Source organism: Candidozyma duobushaemuli, assembly GCF_002926085.2.
Source record: "Candidozyma duobushaemuli strain B09383 chromosome Unknown A_B09383, whole genome shotgun sequence".
Classification (NCBI taxonomy): domain Eukaryota; kingdom Fungi; phylum Ascomycota; class Pichiomycetes; order Serinales; family Metschnikowiaceae; genus Candidozyma; species Candidozyma duobushaemuli.
Window position 1 is genome coordinate 3,312,407 of NW_020289901.1, and position 27,645 is coordinate 3,340,051.

Consider the following 27,645-nt stretch of genomic DNA (forward strand, 5'->3'; position numbering starts at 1 on the left):
TTCACCTTCAGCCATGCGATGGATGGGTTTCAAGATGTGCCACACCAATTATGGACCAGCGCTTGCTTTGAAATGTGTGGAAAGGGTACAATTGCAAGGAAGGCGCTGTTAGACCATACTAAAAGCTCGTATGAGTGATTCCCTGGTGGTACTCTTCCCACGGTATTGCCCAAAGAGCCTCTTTAAGACCAATTGCAAATTTACCAAGATACATCGATAATGAAAGTTTTGAAATCTTGATAAGCCAATTGACGTGATCTGGATAGTGGGTTTCGGTGACATTTGGTGAAGTGTGACATTGGGTGACTATTACGCTCCCTTTCCCAGAAGTCCACAAACCACCTTTTGGGCCTCACAGGCAAAAACATTCCAGAACTTTTCAAAACCCAACCCTTTCGCCTCCTCTCTCCCTTTACCCCCTCAAAAACGCACAATCCCCCACCCTAAATGGCATACTCGAAATCAGCGCCAAAGTCCACATAGTCCTCGGGCGTCATGTCATACGCCATCTCTTGCATATCGTCACTGTCGCTATCCCGAGCCTTTCTTCTTCTCCCCGACAGCCTCCTTTCCGCCTCAATCTGCTCAAACTGCCGATACTTCGCTAGGTATATCTTCAAGGTCTCTGCGTAATGCTCAAACCCTAGAGTGAACATCGCCCAGAGCATATCCTCGCCATTAAGCGTTTTTCTCTTTTCCAACTTGCTCTTATCCGCCGCCTGCGACGTGATAAAGCTGATAAACTCGGAAACACACTCTTGAACGCATTCCTTGGATTCTTTGGAAAGTTTGGCATGCGGCGGAAGCGCCAGTTTCATCACCCGGGCCACGTTGGCGATGGGAAGAAACCGGTCCTGCTCCTTGATCTCGTAGTCACAATTGCGTAAATCGTCGTACTCTTCTTCCTTGATTTTCTTCTTCATGCTGGGGTTCTTTTGGGTGCGAAAACACGGCTATATATGCTGGGGAAGTGCGATCTCGGACTCGGGCTGGGGTTGCTGGGAAGGGGATATTCCTGGGGATTACAGGTGGCGGACCCGGCAGAAATCGATGAGTACCTTTTTAAGAAAAATAGGATCCGCTTACGGAAACAAATTATCTGTTTTCGGCTGTTTTCAGAAATCTGCCCCTCGTTATCTATTCCATCAGTATGGCACCTCGCCTAATTGAGAAAACGGTGCAGTTGCGCCGGTCAACGGTGCTCCATTCATGTAGGAACCAACCCGATTAAACGGCTGACTTTTTCTTGAATGAGCCAGAGAATCGTAATACTGAAAAAGTAAATTTGCTTTGCTTTCGTTTTCGCTGGATTCCAGCCATTGCCTATTTAGTATGTACATTTTGGACCTTGAACCCTGTTTTCAAGGAACCGTAGATTAACTTTTTAGCGGTGCAGCCACCGAAAGCTTCCGAAGCGCAAATCTGACAGATTTACGTCAATCATAGTCAGCTTTTGAAGACTGACTGCTCGACTGTATTGACCTCGGCTGCAAATACCCCATTCTGTCTTCGATAGCCAAATTCCATATTATTCTAGTCATGGCACTGAAGCAGCCCTAGAGAACATCAAGACAGAGCTGGACTTGCTCTATGTAGATCTCACAGTCCGGACTCTCCTCCTTCCAGTAGTGAAGCATAAGCAAGGTGTGCTCAAGAGACCCTTTGATCAGCTCCCGGCTGAAGATCAAGTTGAGCGCTTCCATCACCTCTTCCCCACCAGAAAAAGCGTTATTTTGCACCAACATTTTGATGGCCTGCTGCACCTTTTTGTAAAGCATGAAAAGCGAGATGTTTCCCACTATGAGCTGCCTGACATAGTACCACAGGCCTGAATGACGATGCAGCCCGATCTTGGGAATATTGCCTTTGGGCACGGTGATGAGATTTTTCACAAATGCCTGGAGCACCCTTTTCCGTGCTGCAGGGTAGTCCTTGATGTTGAGGAAATCAGGACTGGTGTCGTCCTTCAGATTATCGTACTCCACGATATCGTTGAAGTTGTCCTCGCTCATGTCGCTTCTTTCCTTGGGAGGAGCCTTGATGGCTTCAATGTAGGCAACCTCGCCGTCCATGAAGTTATTGGCAAACTGAGACGACGAACTGGAGGTGTCAAGCTGCAAAGTGTCGTTGTTTAAGGAAACCGTCGAGTTCAGCTGAGAAGGCAGATGGCTATGATTCATGACTACTTCTTCTCTTTTTTCAGCTTTGACCTGGGCAAGCACCGCTGCAGCAGCTTCAAAGATCTCTGAAAACGGAATCCGGTCCTCGAGAATAAGGTACATGATGGGCCGGAAAAGTGCAATTTTGGACGCCAAAAAACGGGTCTTGATGAACATTATCAGCTCCAGCTGCGCCTTGAGAAGAAGGTCCTCGTCAATGAAAAACTCGTCGAGGTTGTCGAGAATGTCTGTTTCGAAGGCCTCCAGGGCACCTCTTTTCCGACAGGCTCTTCTTTTCATGCTGGCATGGATTTCGTCCACATCGGCCTCCAGCAAGACGAAACTCCGGATTCGGGGCGAAAGCGACGCAACAATGGCATCGTACTGCTTGAGGTACTTGATCAGAAGCTTCCAGATGTTCCTATCCACAAACTCGTCCAGGTCCCAAAGGGCCTCTCTGACGGCGTCAACGGAGTAAATCTCGTCATAGAGCTTGTTGTCCACTTTCCTAACGGCCACCTCGGTAAGGAAAAAGTACCACAGGTTCTTATCGTCGTACTTGTTCGTCAAAGCCACACTATCGGCTAGATGCTCTTCCGCAGAAACGGCATCTGGAATCCTCAAAAACGGCGATGGCGGCACCATCTGTGTAATTCCCGAAAGCGGCACATGAGGACTAAGCTCAGCCCGAAGCTCACACTCGAGTTTGAGACATGTCCAGAAAAGACGGTCCACTATCAGCCTTCTTTCGGCAAACAGGTACCTGAGCTGCTCGCTGGTGGCCTCTCTGTTCATTTCTTTTTCCAAATAGTACATCATATCGGTGCTGGCGGTGACGATGGCCTTGTGGGCGCTGAGCGGGTCCATATTGTAGAGATGGTACTGGTTGAGCATTATGTGGTACTCGATGGAAACGAGGGAGTTTCGTTTAAGCGACAACGGGAACACCAGGGAAATGATCAAGGCGTAGTCGATGAGCGAGCGGCTCAATTTCTTGCGGTCTTTGGGGATCAAAGGGCTGGATTTGGCGAGTGTAGCAGCGGAGTTTTCCATCGAGCGGCCTTCCTCGGTGGAGTTATTGAACGTCTGGTGGTTATCGAGCTTCACGGGCGAGGCGATGATGCCAATGGCGCAAACAGCCAAAATTAGCGGCACCAGCTCGCAGCAGTTGATGAAAGCACGGCGTCTGACAGCGGTATTTTCGAGGTTCAACGTCAAAAGAGCGTCGTTGAACGACTGAGGCACGGTTTCCCCCTCCTCCAACGACATGTAGTCCTCGAGCATGCTGATGAACGTCGTTTGCGGGTTTGCCTTTTGCATGAGCGTATAAATTTCAATGCTTTCCAAGAGACTGATGATATCAAGACAGGGCACCTTGGTATGGGCATTGAGGAAGAAGGAGTTCGTAAAAGACGATATTTGCAGCCGGAGAAGCTCCTCCAACGCTGTGCACGTATCAAAACGCTCCTTGAACTTCCGTGGAAGCCCCCAGCTGACCTTCATGTCGTACTTGGAAATCAACCGTCTTGTCCAGTTAGCCTGGTCGTTATCAGACACGCCAAGCACCTTCTGCACGGCCCGCCAGCGGAACATGCTCATGAGCGACATGTCCCAAAGACAGTGCTGGAAATAAGCCACTTTCGTGCGTGGAAGCAGCTCCAGATCGCCCTTGACATGGCGTAGTATCACATCGAGTTTCAGAAGGATCGTGAGCGACGCTGGATCGTACAGCGAGTAGTCGGAGCCCGGGAAGTCCGCTCTGTAGCGGCAATTCATGTTTCCCGAACGCACACAGGCGCCACAACGAGGCCTGACGTTGTCACATTTGGACTTTTTCTGTCTGCAAGTGTCACAGGCCGTCAGGGACCGTTTTCGGGGCAACGCTGCCGCCGCCCGGGTCACGAAATTGGACGTGTGTGGCGACGGCTGCTGCGGGGTCTGGAGATGCTGTGGATTTTGTGGATTTTGTGTGTTTTGTGTGTTTTGTGTGTTTGGGTGGATGTGCTGATGATGCAAGTTCTGCGGCGTTTGGGCCACCTGGATGCCCTGGCCCGGGAGAACCTGGCCGTGCGGCGAGACCCCGTGAACAGCGTAGCCCTGGCCGTTTCCTGGGATCCCGTGAACCGGCAAGTGGTGGAGGTTGGAGCCAGGGTTCTGGCTTTGACTCGGATTTGAAAGCTGGCTCTGGCTCGGCTGGCCCTGACTCGGATTGGCTGCCGCCGGGGCCTGGCTTTCGTGAGAGCCAGACGAGTTATCGCTCCGGGCCTCCCGAGGAGCGTATCCAGGGTACAAGTCCTGAGGCAGATGGCCCACGGGTCTGTAGTACGGTGGAGCCTGAAGCGGGGGGATGCGAGCCTGGGGATGGTTTGGTGCAGCGTCATTGGAGTAGGCCAGGCTGTTTTCCGTGTTATCTCGCAGCGGGGTTCGAAACTGGCCCATGTGGGTGTTGTTGTGTTGTGGTTCGCTCATGGAAAAGAGAGTATGGCGATGTTGAGCTTCTGTGCATAGTGCGGCGCTGGAGGGTGCCTGAGCACAGGCGTGAGGGTGCATTGAGAGACTTTTGAGAGACCGGGGGAGGCGGTCTAAAACGGAGGTGCTTTTTTGAACTAGGCAAGTACGTTTTTGTTTTATTTTATTGGTGTTTCAGGTTGTGGTGGCGGTTTCAACGGGCTATATGGCCCGTCGGCCTGGGCCGAATCTGCGTTGAGATCTCAAACGGTCGTTCAGCGGCAAAAGCTAGACAAGGTTTCGACTTACGCTTGTCTCCAGAAAAGGCGCCGGGCAGGGCCACAAACCCGAAGTGCTGGAAGTGGCCGAGAGGGCAAAATACTGGTTTTAGGTTGGGCAATTGAAGTTTTTGAAGGTAGTTGGTACCTCGTGGGTAGACAGAAGTTGGTGGTGAATTGACTAGTCAGGCTGTACTGTGTTTGTACGACTATCTTTGTACGACTATGCTCCGTTATTTTGGGGCCTGACTTTTGCTGACTCATCTGGGGTTTTGCCGTTTCAACCTTTTCTTGTCCTTTTCTTAGCTGCTTCGCCAGGTCTCGACTAGGATCGGCATGCAAATAGAGCCGTCGCCTGAATACGAGATTTACCGTCGATTGTGCCAGACGAACAATGGCTGGTTGACATGCACAAAAGTCTAGGCGCCGGCGAAGCTGACAATGGGCACGGCGGTGGAAGACTTGGAAAAAGTGAGGTTTTCTGATTCTGGCTGGTTTTGGAGAATTTCTCTTTTTTGGTGTTTTTCGCCGGGTTTCTCCAGCACCTTTGTTCTCCTTGGCGCATTGCTTAAGCGGCGCGCCAGTGACGCAGGGCTTAATAATATTTGCAGCCATTTCGGGACACTTTTGGGGAGGTGGTCCCTTTTGCAAATCTCTTTGTGGTGCATCGCAGCTTCAGTATAGGGAAGGCGAATCCGAGGGGGACTATTTTTTTGGGTTTTGAGAGACGTGGCGATGATTCTAAGGCACCCTGCGTCAACGACGCTTAAGCCACCGGCATCTTCTGTGTTTTGACGGAATTTGTTACAAATGGGGCAAGCATGAAGTAGTTAAGGCATGGTCTCTTATTTTGAAATATAACGTTCAGATGGAAATACCGGCATGGAATGTTCTGATTAGATGATGTGAGTGACCATTGGAGGGTTGCAGAATTACGCAAAAGTCCTGATATCATGCCCTTGTGAGGTAATGAACATGATTTATCTGAACACAAGGTCGGGGTTCGGCCATGTATGTGTCAAGTAATGCACTGATAGATGGTCTGTCGAACAGGTGAATGTATGGTAATTAAGCTAGGGTAGCCAATTATCTTCAAGAACTCAGGTAGGAAATGGTGAAGCGCATGATATTGGGTTCTTCATGAGTACAAAATCCATACCCTTGTCAGCTTACTCGATAAATGTAGGGTTTCAGTCTTCTGGAGTTTGGGAAGTCCACTTCCATTATGACTCAATTGTGCCTCATTCAATATGATGTAGACATTTAAGCACCAGAATAAAGGTTCAGCTCTACCAGCCTTTACATGTGCAATGCAATCATCCTCTCACCTACCAACCTCTAAATCCTACATCAACTCTCCCTTTTTACAAGATTCAATACACACAAAGTCCGGCTAACCTGGAGGCAACTGGGAGGCGTCCACAATGTCATTGGCGTCCATGGCGTCGTCGTCCAACTGCAGGTGGTCCAACGGGGTTCTGGGCAACGCCATCATACCAGACCTGGCGATCTCCAAGATACCGAAGGGCTGCAACAACTGGATGAAGGAGCTGATTCTCGAAGGCTTGGCGCTCAACTCGACAATACAGTTTCTGTCGGAGATGTCCACAATGCGGCCGCCGAACTTGTCGGTGATCACAGAGATGTTCTGCAAATGAGTGTGTTTCTGTCTCAAGGCCTCGGAGGCTGGCAAGTTGCTGGGGTGGAACTCGCTCTCGGTAGCGCTCAAGTCGGGGACAGCCGAGCCGTCGGACGTGTGGGAGTTGTGGGCAGCGATCAACTCCTGGAAGTACTCGGGGCCCAAAAGCGAGATTCTCGCCAAAAGCAACTCTCTCTTGACAATCTCGGCGTTGGTGTAGTCCAAAACAGCGTACACGGGCACCAAGTCCTCGATCTGACGGCGGGCCTGCTCCACAACGGCATCCTGGCCGCCCAAGACAATGGTCATACGCGAAAGGTCCTTGACTTCGGTGTTGCAAACCACCAAAGAGTCAATGTTGAAGCCTCTGGCGGCCAAATGGCCCGAAACGGACGACAACACACCGGGCTCGTTCTGAACCAAACAGTTGAGCACGTGCTGCTTTCTTGGAGCTTTGCTGGGGAAAGGAGTCTCGTACAAAATGGACGAAACAGCAGCATCAGCCAGCCAATTGGGGGTGTCGAAAGTAGGCAAAGGAGGTCTCTTCAGATTTCTGTGCAAGGTCTTGTAGGCCAAAGCCGACGTGGAAGAGGACAGAACCTTGGTTCTAGCCTGGAGTAGACGGCCAGGGAGGCCAGGACGAAGAGCTCTCATTGTAGTTTTGGAATGAATCATAATTTTTTGATGTTAAGCCGGTAAAGGGGTGTACGGGTGTGGGTTTCCCCAGCCCCGGGTGCCCTTGTGTTTGTCCTTCCAGGGATAAATTTTTTGATTTAAAAGTTGTTCAGATAAAAATTCAGGGAAAAAATATGGGCTTAGTTTTGACAATACGTTTTCTAAGGCCCTGTGTGTGAAGTTAGATGGTGACAGTTGATGAGATGCTATCGCAGTCAATGGGTGAGCGGAGGTTTCGACAGTTTCGGGAAATTTAGGTCAAAGTGATTTTGAGATATGGTTGGTGAATTTCATCGGTATAGAGATTGTCTTAGAGTCGAGCTTGTTGGTTTTTTGATCTTTGGAGGTCGACTTTTCATGAGGTTGTGAGCTACAAGAATGGGTGCAAAATGCTTCCCCACCTTTGAGATGAGTGCAATGAAGGTCCTAAGAGGGAGGCTAATTGAATCGTTTTTCGATTACGAGTTGATATGCTGAGCTGAAATGGTCAATTTTCCCATGAAAGCTTTCATTTATTGATTTTTCACTTTTCTCTTCCTGACGAGGTTCCGTTCGTCCTAGGCGAGAATCCGCTTAAGTGATGTGAGTCACTTATGAGCCGATGACTCAGCCAAAAAAGCCTTTAAATGGATAATTTGCTTATGAAGGTTTTTATGATTAATATTGCGAGATCTCAATTGCCATTGATAACTAGGAGGGTTGTGAGTTGGTAAGTACCGTCAGCAATTTGAGACCACTGCTTCTTCATTGACATGTGAGAGAGCAAATGACAAACGGAGGTCAATTGATGTCACTTCAGCTATTATTCAAAGAGCCTTCCCCGATATTGAATGCTAGTGGAATTGGTCTTCCTTCTGACGTTGGTGATGCGGAGCCTGGATCACATTCCATCAAGACCAGCAATTTCTGCACTATCTCTTGGATAAATCTGAGTGTGGCTCTTTGAATTCTAGTTTGCCCTTATCTTCATGTAAAGTAAATTCATGTCACGTTCAGGTTCCATCACCTACCTCAACCTCATAGGCCGGGCCATGTTGTAGATCCTCAACAGATAAGACTTATGCAAAAAGGATTTTTAAAAAATAAAAACTACATTTCTATGAGCCTAACTTTTTTTTTCTTTTTTTTTGAAAGCAGTATTTTCAGATGCCTGCTTATCGGTTCCGATACCTTGAAGGACCCCACATGTACGCGATATTTAAGCGAATCACACGCGTCTGCCATACCCGTGCTAGCGGATATAACCAACCATAAAAGCCCCTGAGAATCCGAATCTCGTCTGCCTGGCTTTTTTTCACTTTTTCTTAAAAAGGTTCATTCTTCAATTCACATTTGACCCATTTCAATCACAATTGCCTGGAATAGCTTATCAGCAGCACTCCCTATCACCATGTCAAGTTTAGAGACCACTCCAGAAGTTGAAGTTGTTCCTTGGAAACCAAAATTTGATTTGGATACTCCAGTGGGACGCGTCTGTATGTTGTCTGAAAAGGACATTGACTCTGAATTCCATAAGCGTTACAACATTTACATGAAAAATTTGGGATCGTACAGCAGAACCCTTGAGCGGTACTATGAGCTCAAGACACACGAGAAGTTTGGCACCCTTTCATGGGAAGTTTTACAGGAAACTAGTAAAGTGTCCAATTATCGTGTCACCAACAAAGAATTTATCGCTTTGGGTATGGAGATTATATCTCGTAAACTTGCATCTCTTCCCGATGAACTCCAACATCTCGAGGAACAATGCTTCCAACCACCCATGAGTAAAGAGTACGATGCTCTCTGTTGGATTTATGAGTTCATCTATCAGCAGAAACCTACTGCTAGTACAGTCGAGATAATTGCACGTATATTGCAGAACCATGTTTCTGATTTTGAAATTTCAAGGATTTGCCCTCATTTGTGTGATATGGGAAAAAGTGACCTTTTTGCATACTTTATAAGTGAATCAGTCCGGCATGACAAAGTTTTAGCCGAAAAGCGGGACTGGATCATAAGGCAGGCTGCCCACAGACGGGCGTTGGTTCAGCAAAGTGCCATGGATATGGCCAAAGGCGACGGCCCGATTTACAAGGTAGATATACCTCACATACATTATGTACCTGAGAGGAATCAGCAATCAGACAGCTCAACGACACCGCTGGCCGACACAAATCCGCAATCAGACAGCTCAACGACACCGCTGGTCGACACAAAGCTGGAATTGACACCACCAACGTCAGGACCACAAGCAACTCGTGCGCCGAACTCCTATACTTGGAATCAGTTTATGAGAGCCTGGGATGATTATTTTCCCTCTGGAGTTAACAAAAACAGAAAGAATCGGAAGCGGTCTAAGCGTGGTGGTAGATCCAGGAGATCTTGGTAGGCAACCGTAATGTTCCACTTTAACGAGCAAATTGTGCAAGCCAGGCCTTGGCACCATTCTTGGACTCTATGAATTATGATATGAACTTCGATATGAACTAATCTATTTTATGTTGGCGGATGCCCTGTGCGGCTAAGTCGGGATCTCTGGTCATGCAGAGGGGATGACGCTGGAGCCTCGCTATAAATTCGGTCTAGAGATGCCTGTTCCGTTCTTCATGTTGGGTTGTACATCGTTGAGGGTGGACTTCTCATGAGTATGAGTGCTACAAGAATGGGTGCAAACCCTCCCCCACCTTTGAGATGAGTGCAACGGAGGTCCTCAGAATTTGGGTTCTCGAATGACGTTTCAATTGTGAGCTTACGAAGTTGACTTGCAATGATCAATTGTTGTGACATCCTTTCTTTTTCGCTTTCCTCTCCACGGTGAGTTTCCGTTTGTCTGAAACGAGAATTCGCTTCTATATGTGACTCACTAGCAGACGACACAGCTACAGCCGAATGACAATCATGATGTTGCGTAACTTCAGCTCGATCTGTTTTATCAAAGTAACATATATCACTTGGTGTTATCGGGCGGTTACGTCAAGGTCAGTGGTTGGTATCAGGTACTTCATACCATAGTGCAAGGAACAAATGAACCAACTTCATATGAACTTTAACGAAAAATCTACGATATATTCTTTTCCAAGTCTCTCCCTCCCAATGTGGTTAACCTTGAAATCGGTGATGCATCTCTTGCATTGATAATGCAGGAGCCTGTTCTCATTATAGGACTAGCTTTTTCTGCTCCTCCTCTGCGATATCTTTTGAGTTTCAGAAATTCAAAATTCAAAATTATCTTGTCGCAATCAGAACCACTTCCAAGACGCAAAAGCTTCCATGATGTCCTTTCTTTTTGAATTTTGATCTTCTGATTGCCAAACTTCCGGACACTTTCAGGTCCATTATCTTGCAGGTTTACGCAGTATTCTTGATACACTTATCCAGTTATAAAAACCCTGATATTTCCGTACTCCAACTGCTTGGCTTTTAAAATAAATCCACCTTTTCATTTCCACTTGACCTTCAAATCGATTGCCTCCGCTTATGCTCAAACACGGGCGACTGCTAGGTATTATGCCAAGCAGGCAGCAGACGGGGGCCCGATTTACAAGGTAGACATTCCTTCCTTACAAAATCTACCAGACAGAAGCTTCCCTTCACACAATTCACTGCCAGGCTCAGCCGACACGAGGACAAACACCACAGCGCCATCTTCAAAACCACAGGGATTGGACACTGGTGCTTCAGATTCTTCTCTTGCAAGTTTTATTAAAAGAGCTTGTGATGATTATTGCACTTCCGGAGTCAAGAAGAACAGAAACAATCGAAAACGGTCTAAACGTGGCGGTAAATCTAATCGATCTTGGTAGGCCACCACAATGCTTGACATGGACGAGAAACAAAATTGTGCATGCTCATAAAGGAGCTTCTCTTATTTCCACGCACAGGCTTTACGAAGTCTTTCCTATTTCCATGTTTATGAAGACCCTGTGCGGCCAAGGTGATGGGATCTCTGGTCATGCAGAGTCTGTGACACCGGCGCCTCGCTACCGTAAAACAGTGACAGCAGCGTTTCTTTGATGCACGAAGCGCTCTACAGAGGTAATAAGCCTCCCTTGCAAGAGGGCCTCGTGATACGAAGAGAAGGCCCGACCATTCATAAGCCCTGAATCCCCACAGTTGACAACCAACTGAATCTATCACCCTACCACGAATGTCTCATACGGCAAACCCTGACGTGCTGACTGCTACTACATTCCCGGGAGGCGTCTATAGTGGAAGGATCGAATGGCTTAGGTTAGAGTGTACTGAATCTCATACAACCAGGACCTGGGAGCTTCCTCCGTCAGCAAGTGATTATTTGTGTATCAACGGAACTGCTTATGCTGAGGGGACGATAATAACCGGCTCTTCGGTGGATATGATTGAAACGGACTCCAGCTCTTCGAAAAATGAAACACCCTCGTTGGAGGTATCAGGGGTGCTCATCCTGGTGATGATTCTCATGAGCTATTTGGTGCAGTGATGAGGTCTCCCAGGAGTCTATATCCTTATTTAAACATAAGGAATTGACCATGGAAGCTCAATGGAGTGATAGCTTCATTTATACTCTTGGTTGCAAATGATCCTCCTCGTCTCAATGATCAGTCAAGTGACCAACACGGACAACCGATGCTGGATATCAGGTTTACAGCTCTTTCATTGAAATTGGACGTTATTCAAAACTCAAGTGCTCATAATTTGAACCTCAATTGCTCATAAACCGGAAAAATGTCCAAGCATGAAAAACTTATCACCTGCAAGGCCATGCAAGAACCCCATATAGTCACCCACGTTGAGCCCACCAATAGCCCGATTGAAGAACCCAGGAAAACACTTTTTTAAAACAAATAACAAAACATTAAGGTCTTCGAGCCTCTTCTTTTTAATTCTTATTTTTTTTTGCCCACTTTTCTAGACGTCCTCTTGTACATCCTCAACCCTCATCACTACCATCAGGATCGGTCCATCCTAGTGCCGAGCCGAACTCCACAAATCCCTATAAATACCCCCTTTCCCCTTCAAATCAACATTTCAAACAATTTTCATCAAGTCCTCCCAAAATCCAAAACCTCCACGAAATTCCACAAAATCAAACCCTCCCCACATTTAAGCTTCACCGTCACTAGCAGTGCCTCGTTCGCACCCTTACCTAAATCACCAACTCCTTCTACTCCAGCCTCTTCCTGATTTCCCAAACAAAACAAAAAACTACCAGGATGTCGGCTGCTCTCATCAACAGATCGCTTACAACTATCCGTACAGAATTGGAGTTTCTCCATGACTCCGAGGTTATAGACGAAAAGCTCTTCAATGCTTTGCTGGAGGCTCTTCCACAACGTTACTCGAAGGGAATGGCCCCTTGGGGAGCAGAGAAGCTTTCAGCTGAAAAGAAGGACTCTGTGGAAGAAATTTCCCAGAACCTCCAGAAATCCGCAATCCAGGACGAAATCAAGGAACCAGCCAATCCTGCCAGAGTGCCTCCTAGAAAGCCAGCTGGCCCTATTGGCTACTGCAAGGCCTTGTACAACTACGAGGCACAGGAGGCGGATGATTTGGTCTTGTCGAAAGACGACAAGTTGGCCGTTTTGGAACATCTCTCTCTGGACTGGTGGAAGGGCTACAAGCTGAGCGAGGGTCCAGACCAGGCGGGTGTTTTCCCATCCAACTACGTGTCTGTGATTCTGGAGACCGAGTTTCAGCTGACCAGGGAGAAGGCTCCAATCAATGAAAAGGCCACGTTTGAAAACAGAAGCCAGTCTCCTTCGGCTCCTCCTTACGACCAGGTGGTGCCCCAGCCCACGTACCCACAGTATCCACAAAACGGCCAGAATGCCCAGTACGGCCAGAATGCCCAGTACGGCCAGAATGCCCAGTACGGCCAGTACCAGAGCCCTCAAAACGGCTACGGCCAGATGCAGCCTTCCTACGGCGGATACTCGCAATATCCTCCTCCATCTACCAACTACTACCCTCAACAGCAGGTTCAACAGATGCCCCAGGAGCAGCAGCTTCAGCAGACTGGCGAGCATGGCAAGGGGCACGAGCACGCCAAGAAGTTTGGTGGTAAATTGGGTAATGCAGCCATTTTCGGTGCGGGTGCCACTATCGGTTCGAACATCGTGAACTCAATCTTCTAGGCCTGCTGGCCTAATTTGAATGGATCGGCCATTCTATGATAATGTGTTGTTGGTATCGGCGCCAAGCGCCTGGTTTAGGTACAATTGGATCGTTTTGAAGACATTGTAGGTGTTGATTTGTTCAGTAGTTTTGGGTTATCCTTTGGTAGTTTGAGTAAGAACTATGCCGTTAAGAGATGTGATTGCGTTGCCAGCAGGATGAACAACTCTTTGCTTCAATTCCAATATCCAAGGGGCAACTACGCCTCCGAATCGTTATCAGTGTCGTTTACTATGTACATCATTTGCGGGTGTCCGCCACAGTGTTCAACAACAAGGTGTCATTGTCCAAAAGGATTCTGTTTGGCGAGTTGGCCAAGATGCGGGCAATCTCACGAGCGGTATCCAAACGCTTCAACTCAACATAGTCCTTCGACTTCTTGATGGCATCACCAATCAATTCGGCAGACTTGGCCTCACCAGCAGCCTTAACCACCAACTGCTGTTTCTCCTGAATTGCCTTATCAACAATGAAAGCAGCTCTCTGAGCGTCTTGCTGTGCAATCTGCTTAGCCTCGACGGCGGCACTGAACTCAGGCGAGAATGTCATGAAAGTCAACGAAACATCGTCCAACAAGATGCTGAATTTGGCGGCACGGCGCGTGAGGTTCTCCTTCACAAGTCTCGACACCTTCTCTCTCTGGGTGATCAATTGGGAAGCGTTAAACTGGGCAATGACTGACTTCAACACCTCGTTGACAATCAGCGGCAAAACCTTCTCGTCATAGTCCTGGCCCAAGGTTCTGTAAATAGATGGCAATTCCAAAACATCAGGCTTGAACAAAACACGGCAGGTGATGTTGACCATCTGCAAGTCCTTGGTGCCTGTCAAAGAAGAGACGTTTCTGGGCTTGGCTCTAACATCGTAGACCACAGGTCTCTGGAACCAAGGCAAAACAAAATGCGTACCTTCTGGATAGATTCTGGACTGGACTCCGCTCAAACGAGAGTAGACAATGGCTCTTTGACCACCGTCAACGTTGAAAAGGGAGTTTCCAGCAGCCCAGAGTCCCACAGAGGCAAGAACAAGACCTCCGACAGAAAAAAGGCCACCGGGCATTCTTGGAGGAGCACCTCCGCCAGGACGTGCCTGGGCCGCACGACGTCTCAATTCATGAGAGATTCTCTGCCAATTAGGGTCACTCATTGGTAAATGGAGGTAATTGGAGTGGTAGATAGTTGGTGATGAAGGGGGAAAGTGAGTTGCCCTCCGCGCGCGACATGCGACATTGCGACACTGGCTGCAAACTGCCCCATAGATAGAGTTCAATTGCAAATTAAGCATTTTGGCAATGTCAATCTTTTTTTGACAGATCGTTGTCGTTGGTAGCTAGACACTGGTAGCGTTCTTTTGAATTGAGGCAAAATGGCATCGAGAGACTGCCTGTTTCAGGTCTGAATAAATAATTAGGGAATAATGCATGGATTGTAAGACCGCCTCTAGATAGTGGCGGTTTGATGATAAATGAAACTGACCACCTACGAAGGCACACCCTCGTAGTCGTTCTTCTTATAGTGCTGGTTGATTGTCCTTTTCCAATGACGACGGCGATTGGTGTGAATTGGGGTCAGTAGGAAGAAACGCTCAAAGAAAATCAATATAAGAATCACAACAGCCACCACCACAGATGGAGCTACCAGTCGAATCAAGTTACTCGTTGTGACGGCCCTCTTATATGGACATTGGGCGTAAGGGCCTCCGTCCACAAAACAGCCCAGGATGGTGATATCGTTCAAGTCGATCCACACCGGATAAACCACACTGGAGGAGTTTAGGAAGTTCTGTAGCGCAAGCTGCTCGGTACTCAGATGGGGAACGCCGAACTTGTAGTTTTTTGGACAGTCCGCCTGATTCGTGCTGAAGTACAGGGAAATCTCGTGAGAGAGCGTCCATTCGAAAGCGTTGTTCTTGTGCTTGCATGCTAAACGGTACTTGTTGTAGCAATTCTCCACAGCCCAGCCATTTCTTTTCATCACCACACACTTCTCTGCAACTTGTGACATTGCCGTTTGTTGCCAGTCCGGGTCATCATCGTGACCCACATCGTAATCGTCATCATCGTCGTCGTGATCGTCATCTCTTGGTCTCATCTCGCTGAAATCAAGAGAAAGCCTCGTGACGTTGCTGTATGTGCTGTCGGGCTCATAGGGCGCCCAGGCCCAGTATGCAAATGGACTAAAGTTATTGAGAACACGCCCGGTGTACTCGCCCGTGAGGTTTGTTCTGTTTAAAAGAGGATAAACCGATGCGTTGAGGACTGGCATGTAGCCGCATTGAAGCGCCTGGTGGGCAGTTTCCGGGGTGAATCGGTTATTGTTGCTGTCTATGAGCATGCGGAACCTGGTTTCCAGAACCCTGTTGTTGTAGTAGTTTGGATCATAGGGCCTTAGACGTCGATCGAAACATTCTTGAAGAACGTCTTCGTCCGTGTGGCTCAGAGTGAAGTTGTTCTGGCCGTAGAAGAAGATCTTTTTGGCGTCGGAGACCGTCACGTTGTAGCCATTGCTGGAATTGCGGTACTCGTCAGTGACAGCAGTGACGAGTGCACGCTTATACAAGGAGTACAAGAAGTCCTGTTGCGAGGGGTACTCGTCATCGTAGGCCACCGTCGAGTTGAGCGGACTGGTCCTGTCTAAATCAGTCGGCAAAAATAAGAACGAGCCGAGCGACAGGAGCGGATCAGACAAAGAGCTGTTTCCTAGTTCCATATACTCAGGCAGATAGACCACCATTCCGGGAGAAATAGACGTGGGGGCTGGCCCGGTGACCAAAGATGTGCTGTTTGTCAGATTCAGCCGTACGACCACCGTGTCGTTAAGTATCAGCTTCAAGTTCAACACCAACTGTACCACGTTGGCCTGACTATTGGTGTTCAGCAGCCGTAGATAGTCTCTTAGCGTTGTGTATACGTCCAGATCGCCGAAGCTCGGCTGGCACTTGTAAGTGTTGCCTTTCCAGGAAACCAGGACCGTTTCAGATCGATTATTCGTGGCACTCTGGGGTATAGGAGCAGGACAAAGCTGCCACCTACCCGTGTACTCATTCCAGTAGACATCTAGCATGACAGCGTCGATGCCGACATTTAAAGCCGTTCTTAGCGTGCCCAAGGCGTCGGTCGAGTAGCCCTGGATATCGAATATAAGTCGATTGGCCGAAATGCCAAACGGTGTATGTTGATCGATGGGGATGTCCATGGCTATATCTCTTTCTGCACGCAAGGCCAGGTCGGCTCTGTCAGAGAGATCTGGCCAGTTTGACTCTTGGGCTAGACTGCATGCAAAGAGAAGCCAGTAAAACCACATGGCGTGGGTTTTGGGAAGGAACGTGGAGTAGTAGGTGATGTTGATATCGCGCGATGTGCGATAAGGTTGTATGGTGGTGGTGGGTCTTCTTGGGTTGGATTCAATGGAATTTTGTTTGGAAATTGGATTCTGAATAGAATATTCGAGATTTGGATGTTTGAGTGGTTTTTGATTTTTTTGATAAGTGGGTGTTTGAACGTTCTGGGAACTCGTGGTGTAATATGGCTGCGAAATGCATGATAGCGCAGTTGTGGTGAATTGCTTACATTGAAGAAAATGCATATATTACAAAGAGGTGACTATCTAAAGTTACACGTTTTTTAAGGCTCCGTTAGTTCGCTACCATTGATAAATGTGCGCCTCATAGAAGTTGAATGTGATTTGTGGATGTACAGAGGAAGCATCATACTTACATGGAGTAGCCACAAAATGAGTCTTTCCGAGATTTAGATGGTCCATTACCTACAGTAAGATAACGTCTACATGTACAAGAGCTGCGCTTTTTCTGCTTGACCCTAAGTGATGGTGAAAGCTGAGAATGTGGAGAGATCTAGGGCTAAAACTAGAGATGCCCACTTGAAAGAGGTGAAAATACCGAAATCCACAAAAACCACCAAATTTCCTACTCTTCACCAAATAACAGCAAATTAAAACTTTTCAGTACATCATCTTCAAATATGCCTGATTTAACTACCCTTCCCTCCCATGCTGGTGCACCTTCACGCGATATGGCTGCGAAATTATCAACATACAACAACACCTCTGATCTCCACCAACTCTCCCCAACGGCTGAACCAAACTTTCAAGCCCAAGTCCCACAAAACCCAAACCTCCAGAAAACCACATACCCAGCAGATGCTGCGGATTCTCGAAAAAGTCTACAGAGGCCTCAATGAACGACAACGCCAGGCGGTCCAGGCTCCCGCCAAGGGGATTCTCCAGATCGTGGCCGGCCCAGGAACAGGAAAAACAAAGGTTCTCATGGCACGTGTTGCTTATCTTCTTTTGAGCGAAGACATCTCGCCAGAACACATCATCGTCACCACATTCACGAAAAAAGCAGCCAATGAGATGATGGACAGACTTCGAGAGTTGCTCAGGGGCACGGAGATCGCCGTGGGCAAGCTTCTCATCGGAACGTTCCACAGCATATGCTACCGTATTATCCAGAAATACGGGGCCAGAGTCGGGTTGGAGGGCTATAGTATAGCCGATGACCGTGATTCCAGACAGGTTTTGAATGAAGCGGTTCTCGGGTTGCCCGACGAGAAATGGGATGAGATTGACCAGATCGAGGAGATGTACACGCTTCCATTCAAAAGCAACGATGATAAGTACAGGGGGCTTGATCCGAAGAAGCTCCAGAAAGCCATATCGTCATTGAAAGCTAGAGGACTACTACCTGAAGATTACGCCAAGGAGGCGCAGAAGAACCCCCTTTCGTTGATCGTGTACCAGGCGTACCAGGAAAGACTAGCACAGAACCGTGTTCTTGATTTTGACGACTGTCTTCTATACTGCCATAGGATTGTCTCAAAATACCCAGTACTCAGTTACATTGAGCATACCCTAGTGGACGAGTTTCAAGACACAAACGAGGTCCAGCTCCAGCTCATGTACCACTTTGCCAAAGGCAGCTTGAGCGATCCTGAGCTTCAAAATAACGTGACGATTGTCGGTGACCCTGATCAGAGCATCTACGCTTTCAGAAACGCCCAAAGCATCAATTTTGACAAGATGAGACAGCACTACAAGCACCACAAACTCAGGGTCATTACTCTCGAGGAGAACTACCGCTCCACACCCGGAATCCTCAGTCTATCTGAGAAACTCATGCACCAGCAGGCTGGAAGAACCATGAAGGAGCTCAGATCGCAAAGCCAATGTGCCATTGAGCCAGTTTACGGAAACTTCCATCTGGCCGAAGAGGAGGCAGCATGGGTTGCCTCGAGGATCAAGCAGATCATGACGCTTCCGTCGTTTCAGCATTCAGATTGTGCCATTCTTGTCCGGTCAGCATACCAAACCAGAGCTATAGAGACGGAACTAGCACGGAAGAAAATACCGTATTTCATGGTCAAGGGAAGGGCTTTCTGGGAACGCAAGGAGGTGGTGGCAATGATGGACTACTTGAGGTGTGTTGCTAACGAGAACGATAGAATTGCGTATTTGCGGTGTGTGAATTTTCCAAAACGAGGATTTGGCCCTAAGGCTGTGGCAGAATTGGAAAGTCAAATTGAAAAAGGAGGTCTGGTTTTTGAAACTCTTCAGAATCTTGCTAACGGCTCAGTATCCTCGTCTTTGGGTCCAAAACTTCGAAAATCGTTGGAAGGCTTTCTTCGGCTAATTGAAAAGCACAGACAGGCCCTTCCCGATGACGTTGAAGGCACTGACGACCTAGGAAGCCGGCTTGACAAGATGTTTACCGGCCTTTACGTCCAATCAGGTCTTCAAAAAGAGTTTGCTGAAAATGTCGACTGCGAGTTGAATATCATGGAAGTCAAGAACCAGCTTGTGGAGTACGAAATGCCCGAGGAGGACTACCTTCCTGACTATCTCGAGGAAGGCGAGGCCCCAGTTCCAACAGAAATCGAGGTTTCCGGTCAACGCTTCCTCCAAACCTTCATAGCATCCGTTAGATTATTCGATACTGATCCTGAACAAGGAGAGAAGGATGCAACACCAAAAGTGGCGGTATCCACGATCCACGGAGCTAAGGGTCTCGAATGGCCCGTAGTGTTTGTTCCTGGTGTTTCAGAAGGCCTTCTTCCTGCTTCGTTTGCCATGACAGACGAGGAATCTGTGAATGAAGAACGAAGGTGTTTCTACGTTGCTGTCACACGAGCCAAAGCGTTGCTTCTTCTTTCATCCTATGTGGATGGACCCAGTAACGGAAGCTGGAGAGGTGTGGAAAAGGTGTCTCGGTTTTTGAAAGGCATCGCTGAAAAGCGTTCGAGGCAGCTCAGTTTCAAGGATCTCCAGGCGCTTGAGCACTTGTATGACTTGCTTGGGAAGGAGAAGGCGGATTTGACCGACGAGTTGATTAAAAAGTTCCACGGCCAAGACGCAGAATCGAAAACTCGCTTCAACGACTACTCTTTGGAGTTTAGCAGCGCCAGGGAAGCCAAGCCGGTGAAGAAATCTCGACTTAATTTTCTTAATCAGAGGTCAGTTGGAGTTTCACAGAAATGGAACGCTCCAGCACCACAAAAAGCTGTTGGTTCAGCACCTGCGCTGTTTAAACCACCTAGGGTATCTCCTTCATTTGCTCCACAGTCAGCACCTCAGGAAACACCGCTATCTCTGGGTGTCAAAAGAGCACCAACATATATTCCGTCGAGACCCAAGGGAAAGAAGCGATTAGGAACGAGGTGGTGATGGTCATGGGACACTTATAGAGAATCATAGAATACACATTGGGTACAACATCATCGAATCGAACTCTGGCTACATTCTACAGCTGGGACAGGCTGCCCCCGTTGAGCCCATATTTCTGCTTTTATACTTAGCTAAGCCAAGGAAACCCCGGAACAGTGCACCGCACTACCGTAAGCCTACTTGGTGATCTGGAACGACCACGGAAACGTCAAGTGCACGGTCTTGTCATCGTCCACAAACTTGGTGGTCGCCAGGTAGCTGCCTCTAGCCAACATACCGCTGGGAGCCTCCGTGGCACCCAAGGACTTCTCGTAGTATGGCTTGTCCTTGGTGTTAGGCGCATACGAGCCCAACGGCTCCTCGATCTTCTCCACGCGGATACCAGCCTTCTTGACCGAGTGCAAGTACTTCAAGCCCGTGATGATCTCGTGCTGGACACGGAACTTGATGTGCAACTCGTACACGGACTTCTCCTTGACAGAGAACTTGATGTCCTTGTCGATGGTGTTTCCGCTGGCGTCCTCCAACGGAATCCGGATTGGCTCGAGCGACTTGTCCTCCGGGAACGTCAACGACATTTCCACAATAACAACTGTCCTTTTGTCGCCTGCTTTCACGGGATAAGGTTCACCTTCAGAAAGACCTAAAGAGGCCTTCCACTTGGCAAGCGACTCGTCCTCGGCGTCGAGTTTGGTGTATTCAGCAATTGTCTTTTTCTCACCCACAGTGTAGCCCTCCACGGACTCGGGCACCAAGTCATCGTCAGCAGACATAGTAGTTGGTGTGAATTGAGTAGGTGATTGAGATCAGATCAGCGTTCCTGGTGGCACATCCGTACACCACACACGGTCTGTGTTGAGCTACATGGTGGGAGAATTGGGGAATTTTGGATTTTGAAATTTTAGTTGAGAGAAGGAAGGTAGAGGTTGGAAGAATTGGCGATGTTTCGTTGTTTTCTGAGCGGCCGGGTGGGGTGGTGGTTTCAGTGTAGAATGGATTCGAACGCATAAAGGCAGGTGTTGAACTTAAGAAACGGTGCATGAGAGAAGGATTTGGAATCGGAGATGGACGCGATGGTGGTTGGGTTTGGATTTTGGAGTTTGCATTGAGAGGTGGGATTTTGGGGATATGTGGTGATTGAGGTGATGGATGTCCATTGAGGTGACTAGATTGTCGAGCAAAGTGGATGTTTGTGAGTTGGGTGGTTTGAATTCGAGGATGTGGATTCTGAACGCATTGAAGCAATGAAACTTATCGATAGGTAAAATAACTCGATAAGTGAGTTTCAGTTTCATGAACGTAGTGATAGTATTGGTGCCAATGCAGCTCTACATTTGACTGTACGGCTGAAAGCACACATCTATGGCAATCGTAGTAAGCTTTCGAAGCTGTGTTCTTACAATTCAGGAACCACATTTGCCGGTATCACTCATTTCGTTTTTTTGAGCTCTTTTTTTATATTATCTCGATGGGAGCGATCTGACTACTTCCGCTTTTCACTATTCGACCCGCAACTTCACGCCATTTCCACAAACCAGCAATTCCCATTTTCTCCAGCAACCCACTCGTATAGCGACCCCTTCAAGCCTCCTCAAGCCATCAGCAGATCAAAACAGAAAAGTCTATTTCGCAGATCTCCAAATCGCCTAACTACACCACCCCACCAGAAACTGAAAAACCACCCAGCGGCCCGACTTCCATTTTTCCACATTCCACAACCCACCTGGGCCATTTCTCGTCCTTCCAATGCACACAATATGCCCAATTAGGCGAACCAATACACCCATATAGGCTATTATGTGCCTTACAAGAACGAATTCACAGGGCAACAAAAGCACAAACCGTTCCATGTGCAAGTTTCCGGGCATACCACGGCATCGTACCTCTTCCTAAAAGAATCAACGTCGACGGTTTGTCAATTGCGGAGACACTCGAATAGGGGATTCAGCCGCATGGGTTGTATTCTCTGTTTGTTCGTTTGTTTGGTTTTCTTGTCGTGGAGTCTCGGCAGGCTAAGGCTGCAAACCCAAAGGGGCAAGAGGTTTGCAATAAACGAGATGTAGTTTTGGAGGCTTAATCTCATCGAAAGCTGTATCTTCATTGGACAATTTTTGGCAGCAGTGATGTCGTCATATGCCATTTGTCGTGGCATCGAACAGCCTCACGACATGCCCAAGTACCTCCTTGCATTTGTTGTCAAGTCTTCCTTTTGCAGCAAAAAAGACAGCGTCTTGGCTCTATGTATTGTCAAGAACACTGACGAGTTAGTCAGGCACCAATAGGGCGCTTTCACTGGTAGCTTTGAATTTCGGCGAAACGACAAGAGCTGAAACGCTAAAAAATAAATAAAATAGATCGTGGCTTAGAAGCACTAATTCCGTCGTATCCACCCACTTTATTGGCCTACCGGCTCGTTTCAAGCAGGTGGAAGATCGTCCATACTCCGGGTGCATGGCCGGTTCCCCGAAGAAGGAAAAAAGGGTCCCGCGGCGGCTCGAAAGTTGCCCGATTGGGCAAAGTTCGCTCGCTGTGTGCAGTACCAACATTGGCTGCAAATATCACCATCCACAACAACCATCGGTGTTCTGACACTGGTAGCTTGGCACGGTGGAGGTATAAAAGAGGGCAGTTCCGCCAAAGTTTTATTGTGTCCCCAGCCATGAAGTTCGTATTCCTCCCGCTTTTTGCGCTTTTCAGTCTTCTTTCCTTCTCGGCAGCTTTGCCTGTCGAGATGCAGAATCTTGCTCTCAAGGAAGAGTTTGTCGTCAAGAGAGAAGAACAGGAGGAGACCGCTCCTTTGCAGAAAAGAGAAAACGAGAGACTCACCGGTTTCCTCGCCTCGCTCAACAGAACAGGCGCCGGTGTGTTTTTCGTCAGAAACGCCGTCAACTCCCCAGGTATCAACAACGCCATCATGAGAACCATTGGTGATTTGTTCAGAGGCGACGGCATCGAGTCCTTTTTGCATGCTGCCGACGAGTCCGGCATGGCCCTCGACTTGACCCTCTTGTTCTTCACCCACTGGGAAGTCTGGGATGGTCTCACTGACCTCACCCACTACTACCGGGGCACTGATCCTTCTCAAACGGGCTCTTTGCTTGTGGCCATCACGAAGTTGATTTTCCAGAACTTCTTCGGCGACTTTTTCGGCAACAGCACTATGGGCGGATTGTTCAACATTTTCAGCGGCAGCAGAGGCGCTGGAGCAGCATCTGGAATGCGTGGGCTCTTGAGCGGGCTCTCTGATATTTCTTCCTCGGCTTCTGCCGGTGTGGCTTCCTCCGCTGGTGCCTCTTCGTCCGACAGCGACTTTGACGGAATCTTTGACATTTTGAATCTGCTCGGTGGTGACACTTCTTCCAACAGAACCACTGGCACCTCTGTGACTCCCGCTGCTGCCACTTCTGCCACTCCAGTTGCTGCCACTTCAGCTGCTGACGCTCCAGTTTCCACCGACGAAGCAGAATTGGACATTGACGACGAGGACGAGGACAGTACGCTTGCTGAACAATTCGCCGATGTCGCCTCCGACGTTGCCTCTTTCTTCAAGCGTTCCGACGACGAGGACCGTGCCATCATGAAGCGTGACTCCGACGTTTTGGCCCTCAGAGTCACCAGACTCCTCAAGCGTTTGGAAGACTCGGAAGAAAACGCCGACGACGACGTCGCCGTGGCCACCATGGACGACTACAACGAAGCCTGGGACCAGACCACCTCGATCATGGCCGAGGAGGACCTGGACTCGCTTGGATTGTTGATTTCCTTGCAGAAGTCCGGGCTTGGTATCAGCGTGATCCACGACGCCTTGACCCACCACAGATGGCACAAATTCATCAAGAACACCATTGAATACCTTCTCGAGGAGGAACTTCTTGACTTGGAGGAGTTGGTGCGTTCGCTTTTCACTACTGGTGTGATTTGGAGCGTCATTGGCGACATTCTCCAATCCCACGTCAGAACCGTTCTTGACTTTGTCGGCGGCGTCTTGAGAAACGAGGTCAACGTGCTTGGTTTCCTCAGAGCCCTTCTTACCTGAGTGCCCGTCTTGGGCTGTACTATACCATTTATGACCCTACTTCGATTTCAATACAGGTAACGATTAGCGGAGTGTAGCTTTTGGAGAGGTCTGTTGAGTTTGGCATCTGTAGAAAGACCGTTGGACTTTATGACGGTACTACCCCGTTCGATAAGGATTAGTGGAGTGTAGCTTTTGGAAGTAATCTGTGCTTGGCATCTGTAACCGTAATACCAAGGCCTTTTGGTTTCAATATAGGTAGCGAAATAGTGAAGGTAGCATTTTTTGAAAACATCGTCTGTTGAGTTTGGAAGGGAGACTGTTGGACTTTTAACGATTAGCGGAGTGTAGCTTTTGGGAAGTAGTCTGAGTTTGGCAGGGCGACCGTTGGACTTTATGACGCTACTACCTAGGCCCTTTCGGTTTCAATTAAGGAAACGATGAAATGTGGCATGTTTTGAAAAAGTCTATTGAGTTTGACGTCTGTGGACCGTTGGATCGGCGGAAAAGCTAGCTTTGGCAGCTTCTGTGCATATGTCACTTTTTGGATTCATGAAAAACGAAAATGCCACCACTTACCCGCCGGTTTGGCGCCATTTTATCAGAACCAGAAACAAACCACGGCCAAGACGGGCGACCAGCGAAAACAAGCCATTTTAGTGGAAGTTACACAAAAGCCTGCTTCGTAAATGGCCATTTGGGTGCTTATTGTGCCACCTTTCGAGGCAGCCACTGGGGGGGGGGGGGGGTATTACGCCGCTCTTTTGGTCACTTTCGCCAACAATGTTAATGCCGGCGTGGCGGTCTTTCACCATGGGAGCCTCCAATTCATCAATTCATCAAAAAAGGTATCATCGATCTCGCAAGGCGCTAGCGAGTACCACAAAAAGAGAACAAAGCAGGCACGGAAGCTTCTACAATGGGAGTAGCGAAAAAACCAACATTTACAGCAATATCTCGGAACCCATCCCCTTTGCATTGTCCCAAAAAGAACACCCATTTACTCGTCCGTACATATCGTCGGGCACGGTTTCCCAAAGCGGCACCCCAAGATACACATTTTTGTTACACAAAACCGGAGCGACGATCACCACGATACATGGCCGTTTCCCACAGTTGCATAATTACCAAGTGAAGAAGTCGCCTAGACGTTCCCGATCGTCGCCTTGTCCGTGTGTAATTTGTGATTTACGCAGCCGTGTCCAGATCTCTCTTTGTGCCGAATCAGCCTTTCCTTTATTGGACGCACATTACCCCAAGCGTGCAAGGCGTTGCCGAGTGCAAGACGACCTTTGTCTTGTCAAGCTATCAGGTGCCTGCGGGGTCTTTGGCGGAGTGGTCTTTGTTTGGTGAAGATGTGGATTTTCTACGTTTTTGAAGTTGTTTTTCCAGTTTGTTTCTTGCTCTGCCGGCTTCGCCCCAATTGCACTTCTCCCTCTTAGGCAATGGAGACCGGGCTTTGGCCGAAGGCTTGGATTAAGCCTTGAGTAGCAAAAACACTCAGGAACTGTTCGAGGTAGGAGGGCTGCGTGGGGTGCAGCAGTCCGGTGGGTTCTTTACCGCATTGGGCAAAAGTGACTCGCCGGCGCTCTTTGTTTGCCCAAATAGGAAGTGTGTCAGATGGACGGTGTGCAGTCCGTGCAGAATGGCTGCGAAAACCATGCCCTGGCGACACCACCACTTATAAATCCCTGTTTCCCAGCTCCCTGGAAGCCGTGCAACCAAACATGAAGTTTGTCTTCTTCCCCCTCGTGGCGCTTTTCACGCTCTTGTCGTTTTCGGCGGCTTTGCCCATCGAGTTGCAGGGCCTCAGAGCCAGAGCCGACTTTGATACCAGACTGGAGGAGGACACCACTCCTGCGATTCTCTCTCCCTTGGACAAGAGAGAAAACACCTTGCTCACCAGCTTCTTCACGTCCTTGAACAAAACAAACACCGGTGTCACGCTCGCCAAGGCTGCCGTCAGAACTCCTCTTGTCGATGACCAGATCGTCAAGTTCATTGCCAACTTGATCGAGGAGAAAAACTTGACCAACTTGTTGGAGATGGCCGACGACTCCGGCTTGGCCTTGGACTTGGTGTTGTTGATCTTGACCCACTACGAGGTCATTGACGGTCTCACCGATTTCGTCAAGTACTACAAGGGCGGCAGCAACCTGACTTCTGGTAGCTCTGGCGGTCTTGGTGGTATTTTGGGTGGCCTCTTGGGAGGCGGCTCTTCTAAGAACTCGTCCTCCAGCTCCGGCGGCGGCTTGGTCAGCGGTCTTTTGGGCGGTCTTCTTGGTGGAGGATCTAGCGGCAGTTCTGGATCCAAAAACACCACTTCCTCCGGTTCCGGCGGCGGATTGGTTAGCGGACTCTTGGGCAGTCTCCTTGGAGGCGGTTCTTCCTCGTCTTCGTCCAGCCCCAGCTCCTCCTCATCTGGTTCTTCTGGATCCGGTGGTGGATTGGTTTCTGGTCTTTTGGGTAACCTCATGGGTGGATCCTCTGGTTCTGGTTCTTCCGGATCCGGCACCACTTCTGCCCCTGCTGCTGTTGCTTCTGCCACTTCTGCCGCTCCTCAGGCTTCTTCCTCGAAGTCTGGCGGTCTTCTTGGTGGTCTTCTTGGTGGTCTTGGAGGATCTAAATCCACCGGTGCTGCTACTACTTCTGGTGCTGCTGCCACCTCTGCTGCTCCCCTTGCCGGTTCCGCTGCTCCAGTTGCCGGTTCCGCTGCTGCCGAGTCCGTTCCAGTCGTTTCTGACCTCCTTGGCTCCAACGCTGGTGCTGCTACCAACACTCCAGCTGCCGATACCGGAGCTGCCGCCGCTACCGGAGCTGCTGACACTGCTGCTACCGCCGCTACCGGAGCGGTTTCGGAGGCTGCCACCGCCGCTACCGGCGCTGCTTCCACCTCCACCGCTTCCGGCCTTGCTGGTGCTCTTGACAACCTCCTCAAGCGTGCCGACGACGAGGACATTACCAACGACGCTGAGCTCCTCAGACGTCACACCGAGGCTTTTGCGGAAGAATTGCAAATTCTTGTCAAGCGCTCCGAAGAAGCCTCCTACTTGGAAAAGCGTGATGTCTGGGACAATGTGTACCAGCAGATGATCAGCCTTATCGGCACTGACTCCAACGTCGAGGACGTCATGGTGTCCTTGAAGAAGTCCGGCTTGGCCATGAACGTCATCTACAACGCCTTGACCGACTCCGACTGGTACGGTTTCGACAAGAAGTTGGTCAAGTACCTTGTGGAGAACGACATTGTCACCTTCCCCATTTTGCTCAACGCTCTTTTGAAGTCCGGTGTGATCTGGCACGTTGCTGCCGACATTATCAGCAACTCCGACTACGTCAAGCTTGTCATTGACTTTGTGCTTGCCATCTTCACCGGCAAGGTCAATGTCACTGGCTTGATCATGGCCTTTTTTTAATTCTTTCGCTACTTAGTTCGTTCGCTGGTTTGTACTATACCATTAAAAGTTATGATAAGCCCCATGTAGGTGAGTTTTTGACGTCTAGCTATGTTTTAAGGTTTTTTGATATGGAGATGCTGGGATTAGTTGTTTTGTGATATTATGCGATTTTGCAGCCATCCGGTCTAATACACCCAGGACCATAGATAAGCAGCATT

At 48.8% G+C, this 27,645-nt stretch overlaps 11 protein-coding genes across 11 annotated transcripts; 5 read left to right on the forward strand and 6 right to left on the reverse strand. All coding sequences in view use genetic code 12, as the record gives it.

The window, feature by feature from the left end:
* Positions 1–443: 443 nt before the first annotated feature.
* On the reverse strand, positions 444–923 carry HAP3 (Hap3p; the record flags this gene model as incomplete). The annotated part of the gene is made up of 1 exon (XM_025480026.1): positions 444–923. One exon carries the CDS (start codon positions 921–923, stop codon positions 444–446), a length of 480 nt encoding a protein of 159 aa, XP_025339499.1.
* Positions 924–1,556: 633 nt separating this feature from the next.
* Positions 1,557–4,628, reverse strand: ZCF27 (Zcf27p; the record flags this gene model as incomplete). Its single annotated transcript, XM_025480027.1, has 1 exon — positions 1,557–4,628. The coding sequence occupies one exon, from the start codon at positions 4,626–4,628 to the stop codon at positions 1,557–1,559; it is 3,072 nt and encodes a 1,023-aa protein (XP_025339500.1).
* Positions 4,629–6,278: 1,650 nt separating this feature from the next.
* Positions 6,279–7,178, reverse strand: ILV6 (acetolactate synthase regulatory subunit; the record flags this gene model as incomplete). Its single annotated transcript, XM_025480028.1, has 1 exon — positions 6,279–7,178. The coding sequence occupies one exon, from the start codon at positions 7,176–7,178 to the stop codon at positions 6,279–6,281; it is 900 nt and encodes a 299-aa protein (XP_025339501.1).
* A 1,411-nt stretch (positions 7,179–8,589) lies between these two features.
* CXQ87_001493 (uncharacterized protein) lies at positions 8,590–9,570 on the forward strand (the record flags this gene model as incomplete). Its single annotated transcript, XM_025480029.1, has 1 exon — positions 8,590–9,570. One exon carries the CDS (start codon positions 8,590–8,592, stop codon positions 9,568–9,570), a length of 981 nt encoding a protein of 326 aa, XP_025339502.1.
* Positions 9,571–12,373: 2,803 nt separating this feature from the next.
* Positions 12,374–13,294, forward strand: PIN3 (Pin3p; the record flags this gene model as incomplete). The annotated part of the gene is made up of 1 exon (XM_025480030.1): positions 12,374–13,294. The coding sequence occupies one exon, from the start codon at positions 12,374–12,376 to the stop codon at positions 13,292–13,294; it is 921 nt and encodes a 306-aa protein (XP_025339503.1).
* A 280-nt stretch (positions 13,295–13,574) lies between these two features.
* On the reverse strand, positions 13,575–14,480 carry PHB2 (prohibitin subunit; the record flags this gene model as incomplete). Its single annotated transcript, XM_025480031.1, has 1 exon — positions 13,575–14,480. One exon carries the CDS (start codon positions 14,478–14,480, stop codon positions 13,575–13,577), a length of 906 nt encoding a protein of 301 aa, XP_025339504.1.
* Positions 14,481–14,812: 332 nt separating this feature from the next.
* Positions 14,813–16,636, reverse strand: CXQ87_001496 (uncharacterized protein; the record flags this gene model as incomplete). The annotated part of the gene is made up of 1 exon (XM_025480032.1): positions 14,813–16,636. One exon carries the CDS (start codon positions 16,634–16,636, stop codon positions 14,813–14,815), a length of 1,824 nt encoding a protein of 607 aa, XP_025339505.1.
* An 855-nt stretch (positions 16,637–17,491) lies between these two features.
* CXQ87_001497 (DNA helicase) lies at positions 17,492–20,014 on the forward strand (the record flags this gene model as incomplete). The annotated part of the gene is made up of 1 exon (XM_025480033.1): positions 17,492–20,014. One exon carries the CDS (start codon positions 17,492–17,494, stop codon positions 20,012–20,014), a length of 2,523 nt encoding a protein of 840 aa, XP_025339506.1.
* A 176-nt stretch (positions 20,015–20,190) lies between these two features.
* Positions 20,191–20,787, reverse strand: RDI1 (Rdi1p; the record flags this gene model as incomplete). Its single annotated transcript, XM_025480034.1, has 1 exon — positions 20,191–20,787. The coding sequence occupies one exon, from the start codon at positions 20,785–20,787 to the stop codon at positions 20,191–20,193; it is 597 nt and encodes a 198-aa protein (XP_025339507.1).
* A 1,886-nt stretch (positions 20,788–22,673) lies between these two features.
* On the forward strand, positions 22,674–24,050 carry CXQ87_001499 (uncharacterized protein; the record flags this gene model as incomplete). The annotated part of the gene is made up of 1 exon (XM_025480035.1): positions 22,674–24,050. The coding sequence occupies one exon, from the start codon at positions 22,674–22,676 to the stop codon at positions 24,048–24,050; it is 1,377 nt and encodes a 458-aa protein (XP_025339508.1).
* A 1,706-nt stretch (positions 24,051–25,756) lies between these two features.
* CXQ87_001500 (uncharacterized protein) lies at positions 25,757–27,445 on the forward strand (the record flags this gene model as incomplete). Its single annotated transcript, XM_025480036.1, has 1 exon — positions 25,757–27,445. One exon carries the CDS (start codon positions 25,757–25,759, stop codon positions 27,443–27,445), a length of 1,689 nt encoding a protein of 562 aa, XP_025339509.1.
* Between the last annotated feature and the right edge of the window lie 200 nt (positions 27,446–27,645).